The sequence below is a fragment of the Schistocerca piceifrons genome, chromosome 4, assembly GCF_021461385.2.
Source record: "Schistocerca piceifrons isolate TAMUIC-IGC-003096 chromosome 4, iqSchPice1.1, whole genome shotgun sequence".
NCBI classification, from domain to species: domain Eukaryota; kingdom Metazoa; phylum Arthropoda; class Insecta; order Orthoptera; family Acrididae; genus Schistocerca; species Schistocerca piceifrons.
In genome coordinates, this window is record NC_060141.1 from 423,423,229 (window position 1) to 423,445,431 (window position 22,203).

General features: G+C 38.8%; 1 protein-coding gene across 1 annotated transcript in view; it reads right to left on the reverse strand.

Moving 5' to 3' along the window:
• Positions 1-212: 212 nt before the first annotated feature.
• LOC124794750 (tubulin alpha chain-like) overlaps positions 213-22,203 on the reverse strand; it is a 233,389-nt gene continuing 211,398 nt past the window's right edge. Inside the window, exon 6 of the mRNA XM_047258364.1 lies at positions 213-500. Within this exon, the coding sequence (XP_047114320.1) occupies positions 213-500 (288 nt within the window). The remainder of the gene's footprint in view (positions 501-22,203) is intronic.

The window sequence follows — 22,203 nt, forward strand, 5'->3', positions numbered from 1 at the left end:
TACAAATATTTCCCCAACCTTTATTGACATATTTTACAAACTTCATCAAAAATATATGAATCACAGAGGAGTATGATTGTGCATGAGTAATTTTCTAAGATAGCATTTCAATTTTGCACTTTCTTATTCAAAGATTAACGACAGATTTCTGAAGAAGAGACTTCAATACCAGGTGATTATCACGATACAGACTACATTTCAATACACACTTCCTAAAATTCTTCTAACATATTATCAGATGAATCATTAGCTACTTCTGCATAATCCCTTTCAAGTGCTGCTAGATCTTCACGAGCTTCACCAAATTCACCCTCTTCCATTCCTTCTGCAACATACCAGTGAACAAAAGCACGTCTGTTGTACATCAAGTCAAATTTGTGATTCAACTTTGCCCAAGCTTCTGCTATAGCAGTTGTGTTACTTAGTAGAGAAACAGCTCTTTGGACTTGTGCAAGATCAGCTCCTGGCACTGCTGTTGGAGGCTGATAGTTGATGCCAATCTGGAAATAAAATTGTTTGTAGTATGTATATATATATTTTAAGTGTACATTAATTTTTTTGCCTGGTTGCAGACAGACTAATAAAAATTGAAAATATTTGTAGTCATTTGAAAGCAATCAGTTTCATCATGAGTAATTACGACCAACATTTACAGAGGCAATTGACATGTTAGATGAAATGCTTCAAGCATCATTGACCATTGTCACTAAATAATCAGTAACTTGTGTATTGTGGCTGTAGTTATTTATAATGAGAGCACAAACAAAAGTGTACCCAGGACCTAGGACCAAAACTGGGAATGGTGTGGGTAGGGTGAGGTGGGGTGGGGAGGGGGAAGTTAAGAGGAGGGAACTTACGTTATATTAACAGTGAATGACAAAACAGTCTTGAGCTCTTATAATCAGTGGCTCTGGGTGCACTTGCTGCTAGTCAGTATCCCTATACAGATCCCCACTGGGAAATTTTGAACTGGTAAGAGGAATGTTGATTCCTTGCTACACTATCTGCAGAGAGCAGCAAGCAGTTAATAGTCTGTAGTAACTTCAACGTAAATTTTCTTAAGGATTCTAAAAGGAAGAATGAGCTGGAATCCTTATTTGGATCCCACAATTTGTGCTCAGTAATTAACTTTTCAACACAGGTGTACAAAGACAGTAGGATTCTAACTGATAAAGTTTTCTTTGGCAAAGCTCAAAGCAAGAAAACAACTGTTTACCCAGTAACAAATACTCTCTCTGATCATGATGCACTGTTAGTTAGGATAAATAAGAGAATGCCTTGCAGAATCGATACTCCTCAGTGGAAATCAGTTAGAGTAATTAATGACTGCAGGACAAATGTTTCTATGAGTAGCTTACAAGAAATGATCTGGGATGAAATTTGTAATGAACCAAATGCTAACATAAAATTTAATCTATTCCATGATAAATTAATATCATTATTTGAACATAGCTTTCTGTATAAGCTAATCAGAAAGAACATTAAACAGCCACGTAAAAAACCGTGGATCAACTGAGGGATTAAAGCAGCTTGTGAGAGGAAAAGGGAAAGATATCTGCTAGCAAGGTCAAGTAGAGATCCAGCAGTATTTGTAGACTACAGAAACTACTCAAAATTACTAACAAAGTTATTAGAAATCAAGGAATATGCACATTGTATCAGAAATAAGAAATTATGACAACAGACTTCAGTTTTTTTTTATTTTTTTATTCTACAAAAACTGATAGGTTGCAAGAAGTAGTTACTAGAAGTTAAGGAACTCCTTTATTTTAATAATGCATTTCAAGTGTGCCCCATCATCAGATGATCTGCTAAATTAATAAAAAAATTTTAAATTACAAATGTGAACACATGCAGAAATGTATTTATTCAGGCACAATGATTTGAAACCAAAATTCATAATTTACAGAAATATGCACTACAATGCATATGAATACAATGCTGCGACAAATAGTCTTTTGACTTATAAAGACATGAAGTTACTATATTCAAGTAAAGACAGAAATACTGATATGACATTTAGACAGCTAGCAGAGAAACAAATATAGCAACTTGTAAAGGGACATCCTCCTCTAGTGTTACTTTACCTCAACAGAAGTAGTTGATACCAAAAATATTTTTGATTTTTAAAACAGTTCAATATTGTCTCAGCTGTTTTTCTAAAAAAAATTCATATGATTTTGTATATGATGTATTTTAATTCAAGTTAAAATCCATAAAAAGAAATTTTATTTGTTACAATCGATACTTACTAGCTCTGTATGTAGTTTTTTTTTTTTTTTTTTTTTTTTTTTTTTTTTTTTTTTTTTTTTTTTTTTTTTTTTTTTTTTTTTTAGAAATATTTGAAATTACAAGATATTTGGCACACTTAAAAATTCTATTATTAACTATGCAATTTTGTGCTACTTATTATGTTTATTTCTGGATTCATTTATAAAATAACAATATAAATTAATAGAAATTCATTTGTCAAAAGAATTTGTAAACACTTGGAATACTGTTAGTACTGCAGAGCAATGTAGTATTGGGCATGCCTCTGACGTGATCAGACATGTCTTTGTAATTTGGAATAACAATGCAATTTCAGCTTTGTTTATGTGAACATTCAATAGACAGTGTGATATAGAAAAATATGACACAATAAATTATTGTGAAGAAACAAAAATCTGAACAGACTTACTTCAAAACTTATTATGTCAATGGAAATCATGAGAACTTATAATGTTATAATGTTTAGCTTTAAAAATCAGCCCCTAGATGTGAAGAACTGGAGACAACTATGAGAAAAGAAGATAAGTAAAAAGGTTACTGTAAATCTTACTTCTCTCATAGCTTATTAACAGACTTAACCATAAAGACAGAGACAATCGACAAGTGATGTGAGTAAGGGGTAGGTTACAAGCTCTCTACACTGCATAAGTAAACTTGCTTACACTAGATGGTAGGTGGGTCATAGTGCTATAGCTTGACAGTACAGGATAATACACTATTACTTTTTAATAAGATTTATTTTATGGTACAAACAGATATTTACACAAATTTAAAGTGGGGTGTATTTCATGCCAACATATAGGCAATGAAACACACACTTAAGACAAACAGTAAGAGATAAAAGTTCAAGTAAACCTACAGACAAGTGATTTAATTCTGTTTTTAAGTATATAATCAGTGTTGCAATTCAGGATAAGTGTGAATGTTGCCATAGGATAGTTAAAGAGGGAGTGGTAGGTGTAGATTGGAGTTGGAATTTTATTGTGGTGACTATAGTGGGCAACTGAGTGGGAGACACAGTGAGGTTGTTCCATGGTACTGTAGGCTATGCAAAAAAGACAAGAGAATCACTAAAAGGAGGCATAGATTTGTGCCTTTCAGGCTTAATTCAAACATGTGAAATTTTAACTAGATAGGCTGAAGAAGGAAGAAGATCATGGGAACTGGGTAAAGGTAACAAGCAATGGGCAAAAGGGGGACAGCCCCTTCAACTTTTTCATCTACATTTGAGCTCACAGTAGAGAATAAATTTGACTTGCTACCTGAAGTAGGAGGAGAAGAGCCTCATCCAACTGTACGTCACAGTAGTGTGCAACAGACTTCTTGCAAAGAAACCTAGTCTAGGTTGGAATTAAAAGATAGTAGGAAGAAAAGAATCTCACCACTAGGTAGTAGCCGTAGGAGGGGTGTAGGCTAGATGGTACAGGACAAATCAGGAACAGGATACCAAGTCAAAAGTATTGTGAAGCCAAGTGCTAGCCTCAGACAGGTGACAGAAGAGTGGGGATTTTAGGCAAGTATTTTGGCAAAGAGAAACAGGTTACTGTAGTAAGTGGAGTGGGGAATATACTGGCCAAAGACAGAAATTACAGCATTAGGGGTGATCTGTATGAAATAGGAGTAACAACTACACACATAGCAATGTGAGTTTTGTGGAGCTCCTGTATTTCCATGACCATCCATAGGACAACACTGCTGAGAGTTGTGTGAACACTAAGTTGAGCAGACTGCTGCTGACTGAAATAAAAACTCATATGAGTGTGGTGTTACTGCTACAATTGGGAGATGAAGATATACTAGAGACGGTTCACACCTGAATAACACCCATCTCACAAACAAAGATCCCTGTGGTTACTGGTGTCAGAGAGTCACCTTTTTAGGTTAGGATCAGGATTAAGGCACATTGTTTTGAAAGAAGTCAAAATAACACAAGAGTCCCACAAAATGCTTAAGAATGCACAGAAAAGTAAGGTTAGCTTATTTCATCAAAATATTAGAGGACTGAGTAATAAAGCAGAAGAGCTCCTTGTCTGTTTGGAAAATTTAGAAAGTTCTGAAAAGATGGATATCCTATGCTTATCTGAGCACCACATAATCACAGGGTTAAATATGTTACATCTAAAAGATTAGACTCGAGGAGCTTACTCATGCAGAACTAATATGGGAAAAGGAGGAGTTGTTACATATATTGAGATGGGATGTAAGTTCAGAAACATTGAGGCTAATAGAGCCTGTAGTGATCAGCACATAGAAGTGTGTGCTTGGGAATTAATGCTGGAAATAATTAACTTTTAACTATAATCATGTATAGATTATCACTGTGGAATATTAAACTATTCTTGAGGAATCTGGATTCCTTACTATGCTATCTGTCAGACATCAGCAAACAGTTATTAATCTGTGGTAATTTCAATGTAGATTTTCTTAAGGTTTCTGAAAGGAAAAATGACCTGGAAACCTTATTTGGATCCTACAATTTGATCTCCATAATTAACTTTTAAACATGGACAGATAAAGACAGTAGGAAACTTACTGATAATGTTTTCTTTGGTGAAGCTCAAAGCAAGAAAATAACTGTTTATCCAGTAGCAAATGCTCTCTCTCATCTTGAAACACTGTTAGTTAGGATAACTAAGATAGTGCCTTTCAGAATGGATATTCCACAGCGGAAATCAATTAAAATAATTAACGACTGCAGGACAAATGTTTTTATGAATGGTTTACAAGAAATGACCTGGGATGAACCAAATGGTAACATAAAATTTAATCTATTACATGATAATTCATATCATTATTTGAAAATAGCTTTCTGCATAAGCTAATCACAAAGATTAGGTCCAGCAATGGCTGTAGACTACAGAAACTACTCAAAATTACTAAAAACATTATTAAATAGTCAAGAAACATGCACATTATGTCACAAGTAAGTAATTCTGGCAACAGACTTAAGCCTGTATGTGATGTAGTGAAGTCAGAGACAGGACAACCAGCCACAGACATGATAACATCACTATTGAACTGAATGTAAGGGCTTACGAGTCATAGGCAGAAAATATATTTCATAATCATTTCTTAAATGTAATAGAAAGCACAGGGACTAATAGCTTAAGAGAAGAATCACAGCAATATGTTGAGAAAGCATGTGTCACAGAATTCAGTCAGATGAATGTATCAACAACTTCTCCTTTTGAAATTAAGAAAATTACACTTTCTCTCAAAAATAAAAGCTCATCTGGTTCTGGTGGTGTTTCCAATAGTGACTAAAAATTTGTTCCACCATATAGTAAGCCCTGTCTTATCTGAAATATGTAACGTGTCACTAACATAAGGCACTTTTTCAGAGAGACCCCTCTATTAGAAAGGTGATACGAGAGGTGTCAATAATTAGCAACCAATTTCATTGCTGACATCATTTTCCAAAATTTTTGAGTAGATGATGAATTCTAGAATAATATCTCTCCTCATCAACAATAATATCCTCAGCAAATCACAATTTAGATTTCAGAAGAGTTGTTCTGCTGAGAATGCCATTTACATGTTCTCTTGAAATGTGCCAATTCTCCATCCCTATTCCAATCCTAGTCCCAATCCTGCATCCAATGGGCCAATCCCCTGTGGTCAGCCCATGTGCAAGACCTGTCCCATACATCAACCCACCACCTCCTGCTGCAATCCTGTCCCAGGCATTTCTTACTCTATAAAAGGCAAATCCATGCATGAAAGTAGCCATGTTATGTATCAGCTATACTGTGGGCATGGCAAGCAACCAGTTGTCTAACTGCAGGAATGTTCACTGCCAAACTGTGGCAAACCACAAACTTGACCATCAATTTTCCAAACATGCTGCACACCACAACACAAATGACTTCAACAGGTGCTTCACTATGCAGACATTTGGGTACTTCCTTCCATCACAAGTTTTTCTGAACTACACAGAAGGGAACTGTCTGCTCAGCATATCCTGTGGCCTTGCAATACCCCTGGCCTTAACCTCCAATAACCTCATCCCACTGCCTCACCTTACCCTTTCCCTTCTCTCTTCTGCCCACACCACTTCTTCCCCACCTAGATAGTGCACTACCTTCTCCACCACTCTTCCACCTCCCTCCCCCTCCTTTCCCCTCTTTCCCTCCTTTTAACCCCTCTTCCATCTCTTGCTCCTCCCTTTCTCCCTCTTCATTGTCACCTTCTTCTCCTTTTCCTGCTTCCTTCCTCCTTTCCCTCTTGCTACATCTGTTTTTGCTGTACCCTCTATACAGTTACAATTTTGTTGTGGAGTCATTGAGTCATCTACCCTGAGACCTGTCTCTTTCCTGTTACACCCTCTATGCACCCTTCCCTACCACCTCCACATCTCCATCAGCTCAGGCAACTGCTTGCAACACTTGGTTATCAATAATCAGCCTTACTGTGGCCATAGGAATGTGCGTCTGCTTGTCTGTTTGTCATGTGTGAATGTGTGTACTTTTGCTAAAAATAAAAAAATAAAAAATAAAGAAAGAGCTTAAAAACTAATGTGAATGCTGTTCCTGTTACAAGTTTCTGTGCTTCACACATTGGTTTGTTATATGTGAGTGCTTCTTGTTTCATTATATTACTTACGGTATTAAATACATTATAACCATTATTTTTTCTATTATAATGTGTATATTTTAATAACTTTTCCTAATATACTAGCAAAATATAGCAGATATTGTACTACCTCCTTATATAAGTTTACCTCTGCATATATAAAAAAAAGGATGACCTGTATGTAATCTAGAGACTACGCTGATGGGAAAAATAAAAAATAATTAATATAGAGTAATGAAATTTTGGGAATACACTCATGTAACTAACATGTTTACTTGATTAACACTGGAAGATTGCAGGTTAATATACGGGTGAGACATGCCATTGCAAATGTGGATTGCTAGTACATCCATAGCCAGTGTAACCACCAGAATGTTGAAAGTAAGCATGCAAACATGCTTGCCTTGTGTTGTACAGGCGCAAGATGTCAGTTTGTGGGATGGCATTCTATGTTTGTTGCACTTGTTTGGTCAGTACAGGGACGGTTAATACTGTTTGTGGACGATGCTGGAGTTGTTGACTGATAATGTCCCATATGTGTTCAATTGGAGAAGACCTGGTGACTGAGCAGGCCATGCCAACATATAAACACTCTTAGAGCATGTTGGGTTACAACAGCAGTATGTGGGTGAGCATTGTCCTGTTGGAAAACATTCCCTGGAATGCTGTTCTGAATGGCAGGACAAAAGGTCAAATCAATAGACTGACGTACAGATTTGTGGTCAGAATGCGTGGTATAACTACATGAGTGCTCCTACTGTCATACAAATTTGCACCCCACATCATTACTCCAGCTGCAGGTACAATGTGTCTAGCACACAGACAGATTTGTTGCAGGTCCTCAAAATCGTGTCCTCCCAACCAACACACAGCCATTACTGGCACTGAAGCAGAACCAGATTTTATCAGAAAGCACAGCAGATCTCTACCCTGCCCTCCAATGAGCTCTCACTTTACACCACAGAAGTCGCAAAAGGCAGTGGTTTTGGGGTCAGTGGAATGCATGCTATGGGGCGTCTGGCTTGGAACTGACCTAGAAAAAACCAATTTTTAACAGTTCATTGTATCACTATGGCGCCTGCTGCTGCAGATGCAGTACCATGCACCAGACCCATATGCCAAACATGATGGTCTTCAATCTCTGTAGTGCCACATGGATGTCTGGAGTCTGGTCTTCTTGTGACCATACATTCTCAGGACCACTATTACCAGCACTCATGTGCAGTGGCTACCTTCCTGCCAAGTCTTTCTGGAGTATCACAGAAGGAACATTCAACTTTTTGTAGCTTTACTAGACGATCTTGTTCAATTGTTCAAATTCACCAAGTTGTCGATAATGGCATGCCTTAAAAGCATTCTTGACTAACATCAACTCACCATGTCCAGTTTCAAAGGTAATTTACGCTCACAACAGTTTGTATTTAAAGCAAACCTGATTTGCATCCTCATAGTAGTACTTGTAGCAACAGTCTTATGAAACTGGTGTGAAATTTGAAGTGACACTATCTTTGAGATATAGAAACATGCCTATCAACTTTTGTTATGTCACACAACTCCTTCTTGGTGTTGCAGTTTTTTTCTGTCAGAGTCTTAGAGAAATGTGGAAAAATGAAAGATAATGTCATTGAAGTAGATATGTTGCACCACCATCCAGTGGTGCAAATTTCTTTTGCCTGTAAACAAATAAGAATAGAATATTGTTTGCCTATAAACAAAAGAGGAATAGTTAAACCAATATCCAGCATTCAACAAAAAGAAAAAAAAGTATTCTATTTCAAATTCAACCACCAACTACTAATCACAGTCACAGTCACTATTTGTTATTATTGAGGATGGAGGCTTTGATATGATTTTTGCGATTGATTGAATAGTACAGGAGTACTGTGAAAATATTCTCCATCCACAAATACCATATACACTAATTTTCATAGTGATCAGCTGAATGGTATAGAAGCTGATGTGCTGCAGCACAATCTAGTGGTGAGTTACAGCAAAGCAGATAGCATCATATCCTTCTCTATGAAAAAATACATACACATTCGAACTTCATGGTGACTGGTCAAACATTGTCAAAGTCTATTAATATCAAACAGACATACCAACATCCATTTCTATACACAAAGTTGAGGTAATTTTTGTGTAATGTAAATAGTATGGGGTCTATGCTTCATATGGCAAATACATAAATTATCTTTATCCATTTACAAAATTATATTAATCTCTTCAGTAATTCAGTTTTAAAATGGGATTACTGAATAATTTTTTTGAGAAACTATGTCCAATTATTGTTACAGAATGCCATTCATTTTACATCAGTATTTCCTTAGTTAAACACCACATGTCAATCTAACTTTTGCATCATGTTCTTGTTTTGCATAGAAATGACTCAGCCACTACAGTTTTCTTTTTTACTAGTTGTCTTTAAGGCCTGATAAGGCACTGAAAATGATGTAAATACTTTTTCTCAAATAGAACATTGTTCAGAAAAGAGTTCCAAGTGGGAGACCTACTAACTTTGCATACAAAATATGAAAAATTTACACCTAAGTCAGGCTGTAACAGCTGAATAACATTTCCAACTTGCTTTTTCTTTCAGAATCTTTTAAGTAATATTCACCAACTATTAACTGTTTCTTTTTGTCTTACATGTAGCTTCAAAAATGAATTTAAACTTTACATAAATATCTGTAAGTTCCCCAGTGTTGATCTATGAGAACTTGTAATTATAATAGTTCTATTCTTCAATAAAAGCTCAGAAACAGACATTTCTATACCTTCATCTATGTAAAAACAGAATGTTCAAATACTTTTGACTTCACATTCTATTTACAAATTTTTGGTAACTTATTCTCTTTCTGTGCTGACTCCATTAGAAGATGTTGCTAAACTAAAAGCACTTGTAATTTATCTTTTATAAGTCTGTGGTTTCATGATATGATTCTGTAATTCTTCTAAACAAGTGGCACATCAAGTTTTTTCTCAGTCTTTATTATTCTTGCCAGATAGTGATATGGAGCATCTGGCTGTGGTTGTCTCACCACTGAGAGCTCTACCAGCATAAAATTGAGACATACACTGCTGTACATCTAATAGCCAACACATCTGTGGATGAGTAATTTCCCTAAAATAATTAAGGCAAATATTAAGAAGGTTTCTTTGGAAAGGACAGCTGATTTCCTTCCACATACTTTCCCAATCTGAAACTGTACTCCATCTCTAATAACTTTATCATTGACAGCATATTGAACCCTGATTTTTCTTCTTTCTTCCTTTTATCCATGGATAAAACAGCTGGCTCAGTAAACAACAGTCAGTGATATATTTACTATTGAATATTACATCTTCTTAAAGCCTGAGCCAGTTTTCTGACCTATACTATGAAATCTGCTTTCTACCCAGATTTATTTTTGATTGGTTCATGTTAAATTAGTGTTTTAATTTGTGTTACATTCTTGGACTTTCTTGGTATATTCTTATATGGGATTATTATTTAATCTATGATGGTCTGGTGTTCTTAATTTCATATCATATGCATCTGTTTAGGCCGACCCAACGCTATCATTCAATAATTTATATTCAGTTGTTTAGTGCAAATATAAAATTGGTGACTATATATTAAGTGATGATTGTAAAGTATGTGCATATGATTTAATAGTGTAATTAATGTCCAGGATGGCACTGGAACAATTATTAAGCTGTCACTTCCGTCATGCAGCCCAAATCCATCACCTGATTCTTAGTCCTCCAGAACAGTACTTAATCAAAATATACCATAGACAAATGACAAACCAATCTCATATACACAAATAATGTGATTAGCAATCAGTGTAAATGTCAGTCTCCCAGACAGCTAAATTTCTTTTAGATTGTTTCAAGACACATTACATGGTTAAATTTGTTTCTGTTACCATAAATCTGGATGTATGCCCACAGAGTACTTATGATGACCTCAGAAAACAGATGTGGCTCTGACATACTGAGTGGGATGCCACAATGGCTATCATACAGGACTTGCATTTGGGAGGATGGAAGTTCAGATAGCCATCCAGCCATCTGATTTAGTTTTTCCATGATTTCCTTAAATTTTTCAAGGCAGATGGCAGGGTGGTTCCTTTGAAAGAGCATGGCCAGTTTCCTACTATATCTTTTCATAAGCTGAGTTTGTTCTTCATCCCTAATGGCCTCACTGTTGATGGGGCTCTAGTCTTCCTTCTTTCATTATTGGCTATGCCATCTTGGTGATATGAGGTAAAGAACATAGTTCTGGTCCAGGTCTAGAAAAAAAAAAAAAAAATGTTCTTGGAAATCTAATCTTGGGGATGGGGGGGGGGGGGGGGGGAGGTGAAAAAAAAAGACTGGAGTGTAATAGAAGCTTGGTAAGGATGCCCCTACCTATTGTCAATGAAGATTTATACCAGTCTACTGGATCACTAGTGCTGCACATGACATACTGTACACTTCTTACCTATAGTGAACAAACTATTCCAGAAATAGGGAAAACAGTCATTTCCACAAGCCATAAGAAAGTTACTTGCAAATTAACAATACTAACAATAGCAAATCCTAAGATGTCCAAAATTTTTCATCTAGATATCTTCATCTTATTTGGATTCTAAGTTCAAGATGCAGTTAGTCTCGGTTCAGAAGTCTCCCCTTTTGTCAGTCTTGAAGCTAGAGTTCAATATATTTTCGAATCAAGTTTGGGTTGTGCCAATAAATCACATCATGTTGAAATCATCCACATTATTATGCTTTTGTATAGCTAAAATATTTTAATTTGTAACATGGGATAAATGAAGTAAGGAATTATGCTAAGTGGATAAACATATACAAAAAAGGCAAGTATGTGTACATAGAGACACATTTTTCTCCATGTCCATCCACTGCCATTCAGTCAAGGTTGTGGTGGCAGTTAGTGCTATGTATCCTACAATTAGTAAGGGAGTTTGGCTGCAGTGGGTGAAAGTAGATCAGTGTGTGTGGTAAAAATCAGTTTCTCACACGTTTTCTTTAAGAACAGCATCTACAATAACACTATTATCAATAATTGCAATAATTATTAATAATTATAATTATTAAAAAAGCTATTAGGGTGCCCATTGTACACTGTGGACTGGCAGTACACCTGTGGACTGTTCACTCAACTATTAATAGAATTATGTTGTTATAGAGTTAATTATTTTAAAAAATTATGACTTAAATCTTTCACAACTTTTTAAAATTATTGTGAATTTTCTAGCAAGTTCAAACATTTGCTCCCTTGGAAAATTCTGAAATGTTAAAAAAATTTTAGATTTTCATTCTTGAAGATGTGTAAGGCTTAATTCTCATGAAATTTCTTCAGTTTCTGAACTCAAACATATCTGAATGTTGGAGAAATCTAAATCTAATACATCAAATTTTGATCATTGATGTAAGTTGCAGGTTGGCCTGTTTTGCCAGTCACATTTTAACAACTATCAAGAGAGGATGAAAGTGAAAAGTATCAAAAAGTAAAAAGTGAATATTCAAATAGTAGAGCGATTTTGAAAAAAAAAAAAAAAATTGTATATTGAAACAACTAAATTAGTTTGAGACATGTACACACACACACACACACACACACACACACACACACACACACACACACACACACACACAAATTTGTGTTCAGAAAAAACAATTTGAAAGACTAGAGATAGGATGTTCAATTCACAGGACATGTACTGCTTGGCTATAATTAAACTTCCATTGTTCAACACGTTAAAATATGGAAACTAATTACCATATGAGTACCAAACTCAGTAGCAGTAATGTCCAGAGTATGGGGTGCATGATTTCCATACATCACAGTGCCAGTGTCCAGTTCCAACTATGACCACCAGGTGCTGTGATCAGTCATTGTGATTCGGAGTCTCACACAAATGACCAGTTGTAGTGCACTTGTCGACATATCAACACAAGCTTGGAGAAACAGAGCAGGGCATTATTGGTGAAGCTCTGTCATCAAAATAACAGTAATGCTGCTGCTCCACATCGAGATTACAGAAGGGTCCTCTTTCTCCATCTGCTGAGTGGAGCACGATGAAGAAGTCTGAATCAACTGGAGGACTGGACATTGCTCTGGGACGAGGCCGATGACTGGTTGTACCACAGGTGGTCTATGAAATTGCTATGGCTATGGCAGAGAATGCTGCACACAATTCTCAAACATCAGGCATTGAGTGTGCTGTGTCACGACACTTGAACATCCTGTGGTCCACCATATGGAAGGTGCTTTGAACAATTCTCAAATGGTATCTGTACACCATCCATATCATACAGCAGCTTGCACTACAGGATGCAAAAGGAGGTGTTGACCTCACTCTCCACTTTTTCACAAGGACTGAAGTTGATGAGGACTGGCTCTGGACCATCCTCTGGACAGATGAAGCTCATTTTTCTCTGATGGGTAAGGTGAACACACAGAACTGCCGGGTCTGTGGATGTTCACCTCCTATCACTGTGCATAAAGTTCCTCTGTATGGCGAACATGTCACCGTATGTTGTGGCTTCATGGCTATGTTCATCATTGGCCCATCCTTCTATGAACAGGTTGACACTCAAGGATCAAAGACATTCAGTATGACTGGCCAGCATGTCACACCCGTCCTATGGGAGGAAGACGCATTGTACTCAACAGTTTTCACGCAAGGTGGGGCCTCACCACACATTGCTTGTGAAGTTCACTTTCTTCTCCAAAACACATTTGGAAATGACTGAATTATGAACTGATCATTTCCAAATGCTTAGCGAGCACCATCATCTGATCTCACACCCTGTGGTTTCTGGTTGTGGGGCTACCTGAAGGACAGGATTTACCAGGGGAATATTCACACATGTGCTGATCTGAAACACAGCATATCAAGAGAGGTAGCCAGCATACATACAGATATGCTTCATTCTGCAATCTTGGGCTTTCAGACTCTTCTGGACACTGATGAGCACCATATTGAGCCCCTTTTGTAGAAATGGTAATGGTATGATGCACCACAGCAGCATATTAAAAGTGTTTCAATTGAATTGATTCTGCACATTAATGCTACCAAGTTTGGTACTCACATGGTACTTAGTTTCTGCGTTATAATATGTTAAATAGGGAAAGTTTAATTATAACCACCTGATACCTTAGTATGTTCTACAAAAATGATTAGTATTTGAAACATGATGGCCTGCGAATTCAAGGTCAACATCAAAATCGTGATGCAACACCACCATCTGGTAAAATGTGCCTGTGGCTCTTGTTGTCACAATAAACTGAAGATAATGTATCAGTGTGACTTGAGCACAAGTGCAGGATGCCTTGCAGGAGTGGGCGTGAACTGTACCATCAAATCAGTGAGTTTAAAAAAGGGCACATTATTGGCATGAGAGAATGTGATGCATCCATTCAGAAAATTGCTGCTCATGTGAAATTTTTTGACAGTGTAACAGATGTGTGCAAAATGGTTCACAGGAGGCTGTAGAACACGATGAGATGGGTCAGGTTGCACCAACCAGACCACCCCACTTGAAGATCAACACCTTGTCTGTGTCCTCTTTAGCTCTGACACAACAGTGGAACAGTGTAACACACTGTTCACTACCACAGGTGAGTGCTCTCACTGTTTATTAAGGCATGGGTTACGTGCGCCTTGTCCACTTCTCTGCCTCCCTTTGACAAATGTGCAGAAAAATGCTAGATGGCAATGGTGTATAGAACAACATCCCTGGGCACAGGAATGGCATCAGATAGTACATCCAGGTTCTGTTTGTTTCAAAATGATGGCCACATTTTGATTCATTGCAGACAGGTGAAGCGGTATCACAGTGACTGTATTCGCACAAGACATACAGCACCAACTCAAGGCCTTATGGCATGGGGGTGCTATTGGGTACAGCCACAAATTAGAAGTAATCCATGTCTAGGGCACTGTGATTAGTACGACCTATGTGAATGACATCCTGCAACCATAGCCATACCCTTTCTACACAACACCCTAGACACCATTGTTCAGCAAGACAATGCACGACCATATGTTGCTACATGACCACATGCCTCCATGGCATCACAGGATGTCAGCCTTTTGCCCTGACCTGCCAGACCACCAGACTTGATACCAATTGAAAATGTATGGGATATGGTGAAACAATAGGTGTAGCTCTGTGACTCATTGCCAACCACCACAGATGAACCTTGGAACCAGGCGAATGCAGCAATGATGGCTAAACCACAGGATGCCATTCACACATTATATGCATCAATGCCACCATACATGGAACAAGCCATCAGGGACCATGGTGGACCCTGTGCCTAGTAGACAACAGGACACATGCTACACTGAGGTCACTGAAATGCTGATCATTTCTGCAGAGCACACTGATGTACATGTCCTGTGAATATGAACGTCCTATCTTTAGTCATTCAAGTTGTTCTGTTTTTATGTGTTTTGTGTTTTGTTAAAAATTTTTTCAAGTGAGTATAAAGCTTTTTTTTTGCTTTTACTATTTACTGGTAATGACTTACTTTTTATGAATTTAGTTTTCAGAGTAGTTGTATCAAATAAAATTCCAAAGTGTAAGACAGTGTTTACACAATCTTATGTGAATTGATAAAGAAGAAAAGCTGCACATAGAAACAAAACAGGAGAAGAAAGAGAAAGACATGCAACAAATAAGAAAAAGTTGAAGAGAAGAACAAAAAGCAGACATTAGCAAAGAGGTGTGAATTATAGTATGTTTAATTAGAAACCATGCATCAACTAACTGACATCAAATTCAAACATAATAAAGAAAGAATGGGCATTCTATGTGAACAAAATTGGCATTGTTAACAAGACCATCCAAAAGATGATTCCAGGGCAAAGAAAATTTACATGTTGGTCGATATCACGACTGATGAAAATGAAACTGTAAATTTCCCTACTGATTTTTTAAATTCATTGTATGTTTCAGGAATGCCATTACACAGTCTCAAATTGAAGGTTGCTTCACCACTTATTTTACTGTGGAATCTGAATTTGCTGAAAATATGTAATGGTACAATACTCTTAATCAAACAACTGGAAAATAGTATCACTGAAATCAGTATATTGACTGGCAAAGAAAAATGTCAGACAGTATTTATACTGGGAATACCTTTAATATCAACAGGATTGCCCTTCAGTTTAAGGTGATTGCAATTTCTATTAAAGGTGGCTTACAGCATAATGATCAACAAAACACAGGGCTGGACAGCCAGATACTAAAGTGTTAATGTATGGGAATCATGCTTTTCACACGGCCAGTTGTATGTTGCTTTCTCATGAACTGGATCACATCAAAATTTGCTCATTTTTAGTCCAGGCAATAAAATTACAAGTATAGTGTACAAGCAAGTGCTGTGAAAAAATCAAAATATAAATATGTACACGCAATGAAATATTAAATTTCTTATTGAATTAAGTAAATTTTGATTCTGACCTGTTTTATTTAACTAATAATATTTTATTGTATTGTTGGTAATTAATTAGAACACAGTATATACAGCATATGCTTAGAGGAATATACATCTCTATATATCTGATAGGGAAAATGGTCCTCATGGCATCAACTGCATAATACATTCTGACCCAAGCGAAACAATGGTCCTTGCCATTGGTCATCTTCTTTAAGGCAAATTGGTAATTGTTAATCAATGAAAATTACAAATTGAAGTTCGACAACAATATTAAATGATAGATTGCTAGTCAACACAAAGAGGATGCATTGATTATTACTCATACACACATAGCTACAGTCTGCAGCCACTCAGGCCTGACTGCCAATTGTGCCTGCATCTGACATGAGCACCAATCTGGAATAGATGGTGAAGGTAAGGAGGAGGCATGTGGTGCAGAGGGGTAGGTAGCAGCGTAGGGATGAGTGAAGATGTTGTGCTGCTGTGGTAGCAAGCAGGGACATGTTTGGGACAAGGTAGAACAATTAGGTGCAGAGATGGAAGCCTGGGCTAGTGGAGTGGGAGTGGGAGAGAGGGAGAAGAGACATACAGAAGAGGAAAAGGCTATCAGGTGCATTGGTGGAATAGAAGGTGTTTATAGTACTGGAGTGGGAACATGGAAGGAGGTGGATGACAATGTCTAACATGGGTTGAAGCCATGTGGCTTCCGAGAATGAAGGATATGTTGTAGGACAAATTCCCTTCTGTGCAATTCCAAAAAGCTGGTATTGATAGGAAGTACCTACATCTACAGCTACACACATTCCCCACAAGCCATGTACAATGGGTGGCAGAGGATAGCCTGTACCATTATTACTTATTTCTTTTCCTGTTGTGATTGCAAAGAGAGTGAGGCAAAAATGACTGTCTATATTCATTTGTACAAGCTCTAATTTCTCTTATCTTATCTCTGTGGCCATTATACGAAGTTTATGTTAGTACTTTAATGGCTGTTAAATCCTTCTGTAGTCAAGCTTCAAATACCAGTTCTCTAAATTTTCTCAATAGTGTTCATCAAAAATAATGTCACCTTCCCTCTAGATGTTCCCATTTGAGTTTTTGAAACATCTCCATAATACTTGCATGCTGTTCGAACCTACAGGTAACAAACCTAGCGGCCTACCTCTCGATTGCTTCAATGTCTTCCTTCAATCAAAACTGGTATGGGTGCCAAACACTTAAGCAGTAGTAAAGAACGGGTTGTGCTAGTGCCCTATATGTGGTCTCCTTTACAGGTGTACCACACTTACCTAAAATTATCCCAACAAATCAAAGTTGTCCACTCCACTTTCCTACAACAATCCTTCATTGCTCATTCCATTTCACATTGCTTCACAGTGTCGTGCCTAGATATTTAATCGATATCACTGTGTCAAGCACCACACTACTAATGCTGTATTTCAACATTATGAGTTTGTTTTTCCTACCCATCTGCATTTTTCTACATTTAGAACTAGCTGCCATCCATCACACTAACTAGAAATTTTGTGTCAATTAGCTTGTATCCTTTAACACTCACTCAATGACAACACCATCCTGTACATCACAGCACCATCTGCAAACAGCTGCAGATTGCTGCTCACCCTGTCTGCCAGATTATTTATGTATATAGAAAATAACAGTCATCCAATCAAATTTCCCTGGGTCACCCATGATTCAGATGGTGCAGGCTGTTAAACTGTCATTGATGTTAAGCACATCATGTTAGGCAGCATGTGCAGCAACTGTATGGTCCAACTGCCTCTTGACCATAGTCTGACAGGGGCCATTCATCCAGATTGATAGCTTGTTAGTTGTTATGCCCACATAGAAAGCAGCACAGTGGTTGCAGCCAAGATTGCAGATTACACAGCTGCATCCTCAGGTAGCCCTGCCTTTGATAGGGTAGAAGATGCCTGCGACAGAACTAGAGTAGGTGGTAGAGAAAGGATTTATGGGACACCTGTTGATCTAGGTTTGTTGCAGAGATGCAAACCATGAGGCAAGGGGTTGGGATCAGGGTTGGAGTAGGGATGGACAAGGATAATGTGTAGGTTAGTTTGTTTTCATAGGTTGCCTTGTCTTTGATGGGATGGGAGATGCCCATGACAGGACTGGAGTACTTGGTAGTGGGAAGATGTATGGGACACATATTGCATCTAGGGCTGTTGCCGGGATATGAGCCATGAGGCAAGGGGTTGGGATCAGAGGTGGAGTGGGGATGGACAAGGATACTGTGCAGGTTCAGTGGGTGATGGAATATCACATAGTCCTCATTTCAGCACATGACTGTGTGGTACTGAGTCACAAGAGGTATGTTTTTTTGTGGATGGACAGTGGGAAAGTGGAAGTGGAAGGTGACTGGAACAACAAGGCTAGGGAGATTTGTTTATGAATTAGGCTGGAGGCCTGTAAAGGTCTCAGTGAGAACAATATTGTATTTGGAGTGGGACTGCTTCTTGTAACATATGTGACAACCGTGGTTGGGTAGGCTGTGTGGAAAGGATGTATTGGTATGGAGCAGATGGCAGCTGTTGAAGTAGAGGTACTGTTGGCAGTTGGTTGATTTGATGTGGACAGAGATAATGATGCAGCCATCCTTGAGATATAGTGCTGAGGCCCTGGCCATTAGGGATGCTAGTGCACAGGGATTGGTGTGAGGTGGTAAGAGGATGGAACTGTGAAGACTCAGTGGAGAAAATGGATGGTGTCTCTGATATAATAGGGTAGGTTGTAGGTAATAGGCTGAAGGTGGTGGTCCACAAGAACAGAGATTCTCTCAAGGAGAGGGGCAAAATAACTGGTCATAATGTGGCATCCTGGGTGGTTAGGTTTATGAAGTTTAGGAAGCATGTAGAAAGTAGCAGTGAGGGAAGGGTTTGGCACAACAAGAGAGATAGACACAGAAGAGAAGTTCTGGGATCGACCTACAGGTTTGAGGAAGGACTGGCTATCCTGCTGTGTTTGTGGAATGTTGTCACTGTGGCAGGGTTTGTAGGCAAATGTATCTGACAGCTAGCAGAGATTCTTCACCAGGTAACACATGTTACATGCTTTGGTTTGTAACAAGAATGGTGAGCCCTTGTCAGAGGTATGATTATAAGGTTAGGATCAGTTTTTGGTTGGTGGAGTGCAGTTTTTCCTGCAAATGTAAGGTTTGTTTCCATGTTTAGGGATTTAGGTATTGATGGTGAGATAAGGTTTGAGATTATGAAAGTCTGTGAAGTTAACAAGGGGTAATTTGGGGGGCAGTGGGGCTGGATCATGTCTGGATGGAGGAGTGAACTGAGCCAGGAAGGGTTCAATATTGCTTTGAATTGTGTCTGACCGGTAGAGTTGTTGGCAAAATAGTGTTCCCACTATAGGAATCAAGAAAAGAAGAGAAGGTCTTTAGCAAGTCCAGCATGACTGAGTTTCAGAGTGGAACAAAAGGCAAGATCTCTGGAAAATGATGGTACTTCTGGTATGGGACAGAGGCTATTGAAGGACAGATTCATTACAGGGTTTCATGTCTGTTTCAGTTCTGTGTTCTGTATAGTCATGGGAGGGAGTTTCTGAGTGTGTGGTAAATGTCAGCTATGAGGGCAGGAGGGAGAGGTTGAGTGGAGGCTATTTCGATGTGGTGGACAGTGGTAACCCAAGGTGGAATTAGGAGGTTAACAGCTGGAGAGTGTGTATTGTGCAAAGAAGTTTGGCCATGATTTATATGGTTTTGCAGGACTGTCTTGGTGAGGGCTATGGACAGGCAGAATTTGAACATGGAGAGGTCATTGGGGCAGGTAGGGTTGCCTGCCTGACTCAGTTCACTCCTCCAGCCCACAGTGATCCATCCCAACTGCCCCCAAATCTTCCATTGTTAATTTTCCAGAATTTCCTAACTTCATACGGTGCCTCACCATCACAATACAAACCTCTAAACATCCACAGAAAAAACTGCACTCCACCAACTAAAATATGATCTGCCTTACTAACATACCTGCCAACAATGGCTCCACCACTGTGGTTATGAACTGCAGGGATTACCTGGTGGAGGGCCTCTGCCAGTTGCCAGATACACCCAGCTACCAAGCCTGCCACAGTGACCCCATTCTGCAAACACAGCAGGATCACCAGTCCCTCCTCAGATCTGTAGGTCCATCCCCAAACCTTCCCCCTCAGTCTGTCTCTCCCTCAACTTCTACTACTTACCTCACTCCTGTTTTCTCCATGCTTGCTAAAGTCCATAAACCCAACTAGCTAGGATGCCCCTTTGTGGCCAGTTACAGCGCCCTCTATGAGAGAACGTTTGCTCTTATGGACCAACACCTTCAGCCTACTACCTGTAACCTACACTTCTATACAAAAGACACCAATCAGTTCCTCCACCGATTCTCCACAGTTCCTGTTCCTTTGCCACCTGGCCTCCTGCTTATCACAGTCAGTGCCACCTACCTTAGCACTAACATCCCCATTGCACATGGCCTTGCCAATCCTGAACACTACCTCTCCCAACACTCAACTGATTCCAAATCTACAACCTGCTTCTTGGTCACCTTTAGTGACTATATCCTCATGCACAATTCTCCTTTGAAGGCAGCACCTACAGTGAATTACAAGATACAGCAATGGGCATCTGCATGGCACCATACTGTGATGACCCGTTCATGGATCATCTGGAGAAATCCTTCCTAACCACCCAGAATCTCAAACCTCTCACCTGGTTCAGATTCACTTATGAAATATTCGTGATCTGGACTGAGGGTGAGAACACCCTATTCCTCCAGGACCTCAACACATTTTCCCCCATTCACTTCACCTGATCCTCCTCAACTCCACAAGCCTTCTTCCTTGATGTTGACCTGCACCTCAGGGATAGCTGCATCTCTACCACCATCCCATCAAACCTATCAGTCACAAACAATATCTCTACTTTGGCAGCTGCCAGCCATTACATATCAAGAATTCCCTTCTGTACAGCCTAATCACCCATGGCTGATGCATTTGTAGTGACAAGCAGTCCCTCTCCAAATATGAGTAAGGTCTTCCTGAAATCTTGACAGATCTTCCAACCCTGTCCAGAAACAGATCTCCTAGACCTTGTATCTCCAGTCACCAACCATTTCCACATTCCCACTGTCCAGCCACAAAAGAGCATTCCTTCATGACTCAGTAACACCCAGGACTGAAGCAACTAAATCACATTCCCTGCCAGGGTCTTGGCTATCTCTCGTCATATGCTGAAATTAAGAATATCCTACCCACTATGCTCCCCACCCCTCCTACAGTGGTATTCCAACACCCACCAAACCTACTCAGCATCCTTGTCCACCCCTACTCCACCTCTCATTCCACCCCATTGGTTCATGGCTTGTATCCTGGCAAAAGCCCTAGATGCAAAGATGCAATACATGTTCCATACATCCTCTCACTAGCACCGACTCCAGTCCCGTCATGGGCATCTCCTATTGCATCAAAAGCAGGGCTAGCTGTGAAAGCACCCATGAATTGCCTGAGTACAAATGGCAGCTCCACCAATGCAGTGCCTTTTCTACCTTGTATAGGTATACGACCACGATCTGTGTATGTGCTTATGACTATCCCATGACTCTTTGTCATCTCAGTCTATTTGCCTTCTAATTATTTGGCCACTTTTTCTTCTGGACATAGACTTGCATAGGTATATATCTCTGAACATGAATTTGAACACTGAAAAGTTCTGGATGGAACAGCAATATGAGAAGGATAAATTCGTACTCACCACATAGAGCAGACAGAGAGTCGCAGACAGACAATTAAAGACTGCTAATTTTTTAGCTTTCAAGCAAAAAAGTCCTTCTTCTTCAGGAACAGAAAACATGTAAGTATGATAGTCTCTCTCTCTCTCTCTCTCTCTCTCTCTCTCTCACACACACACACACACACACACA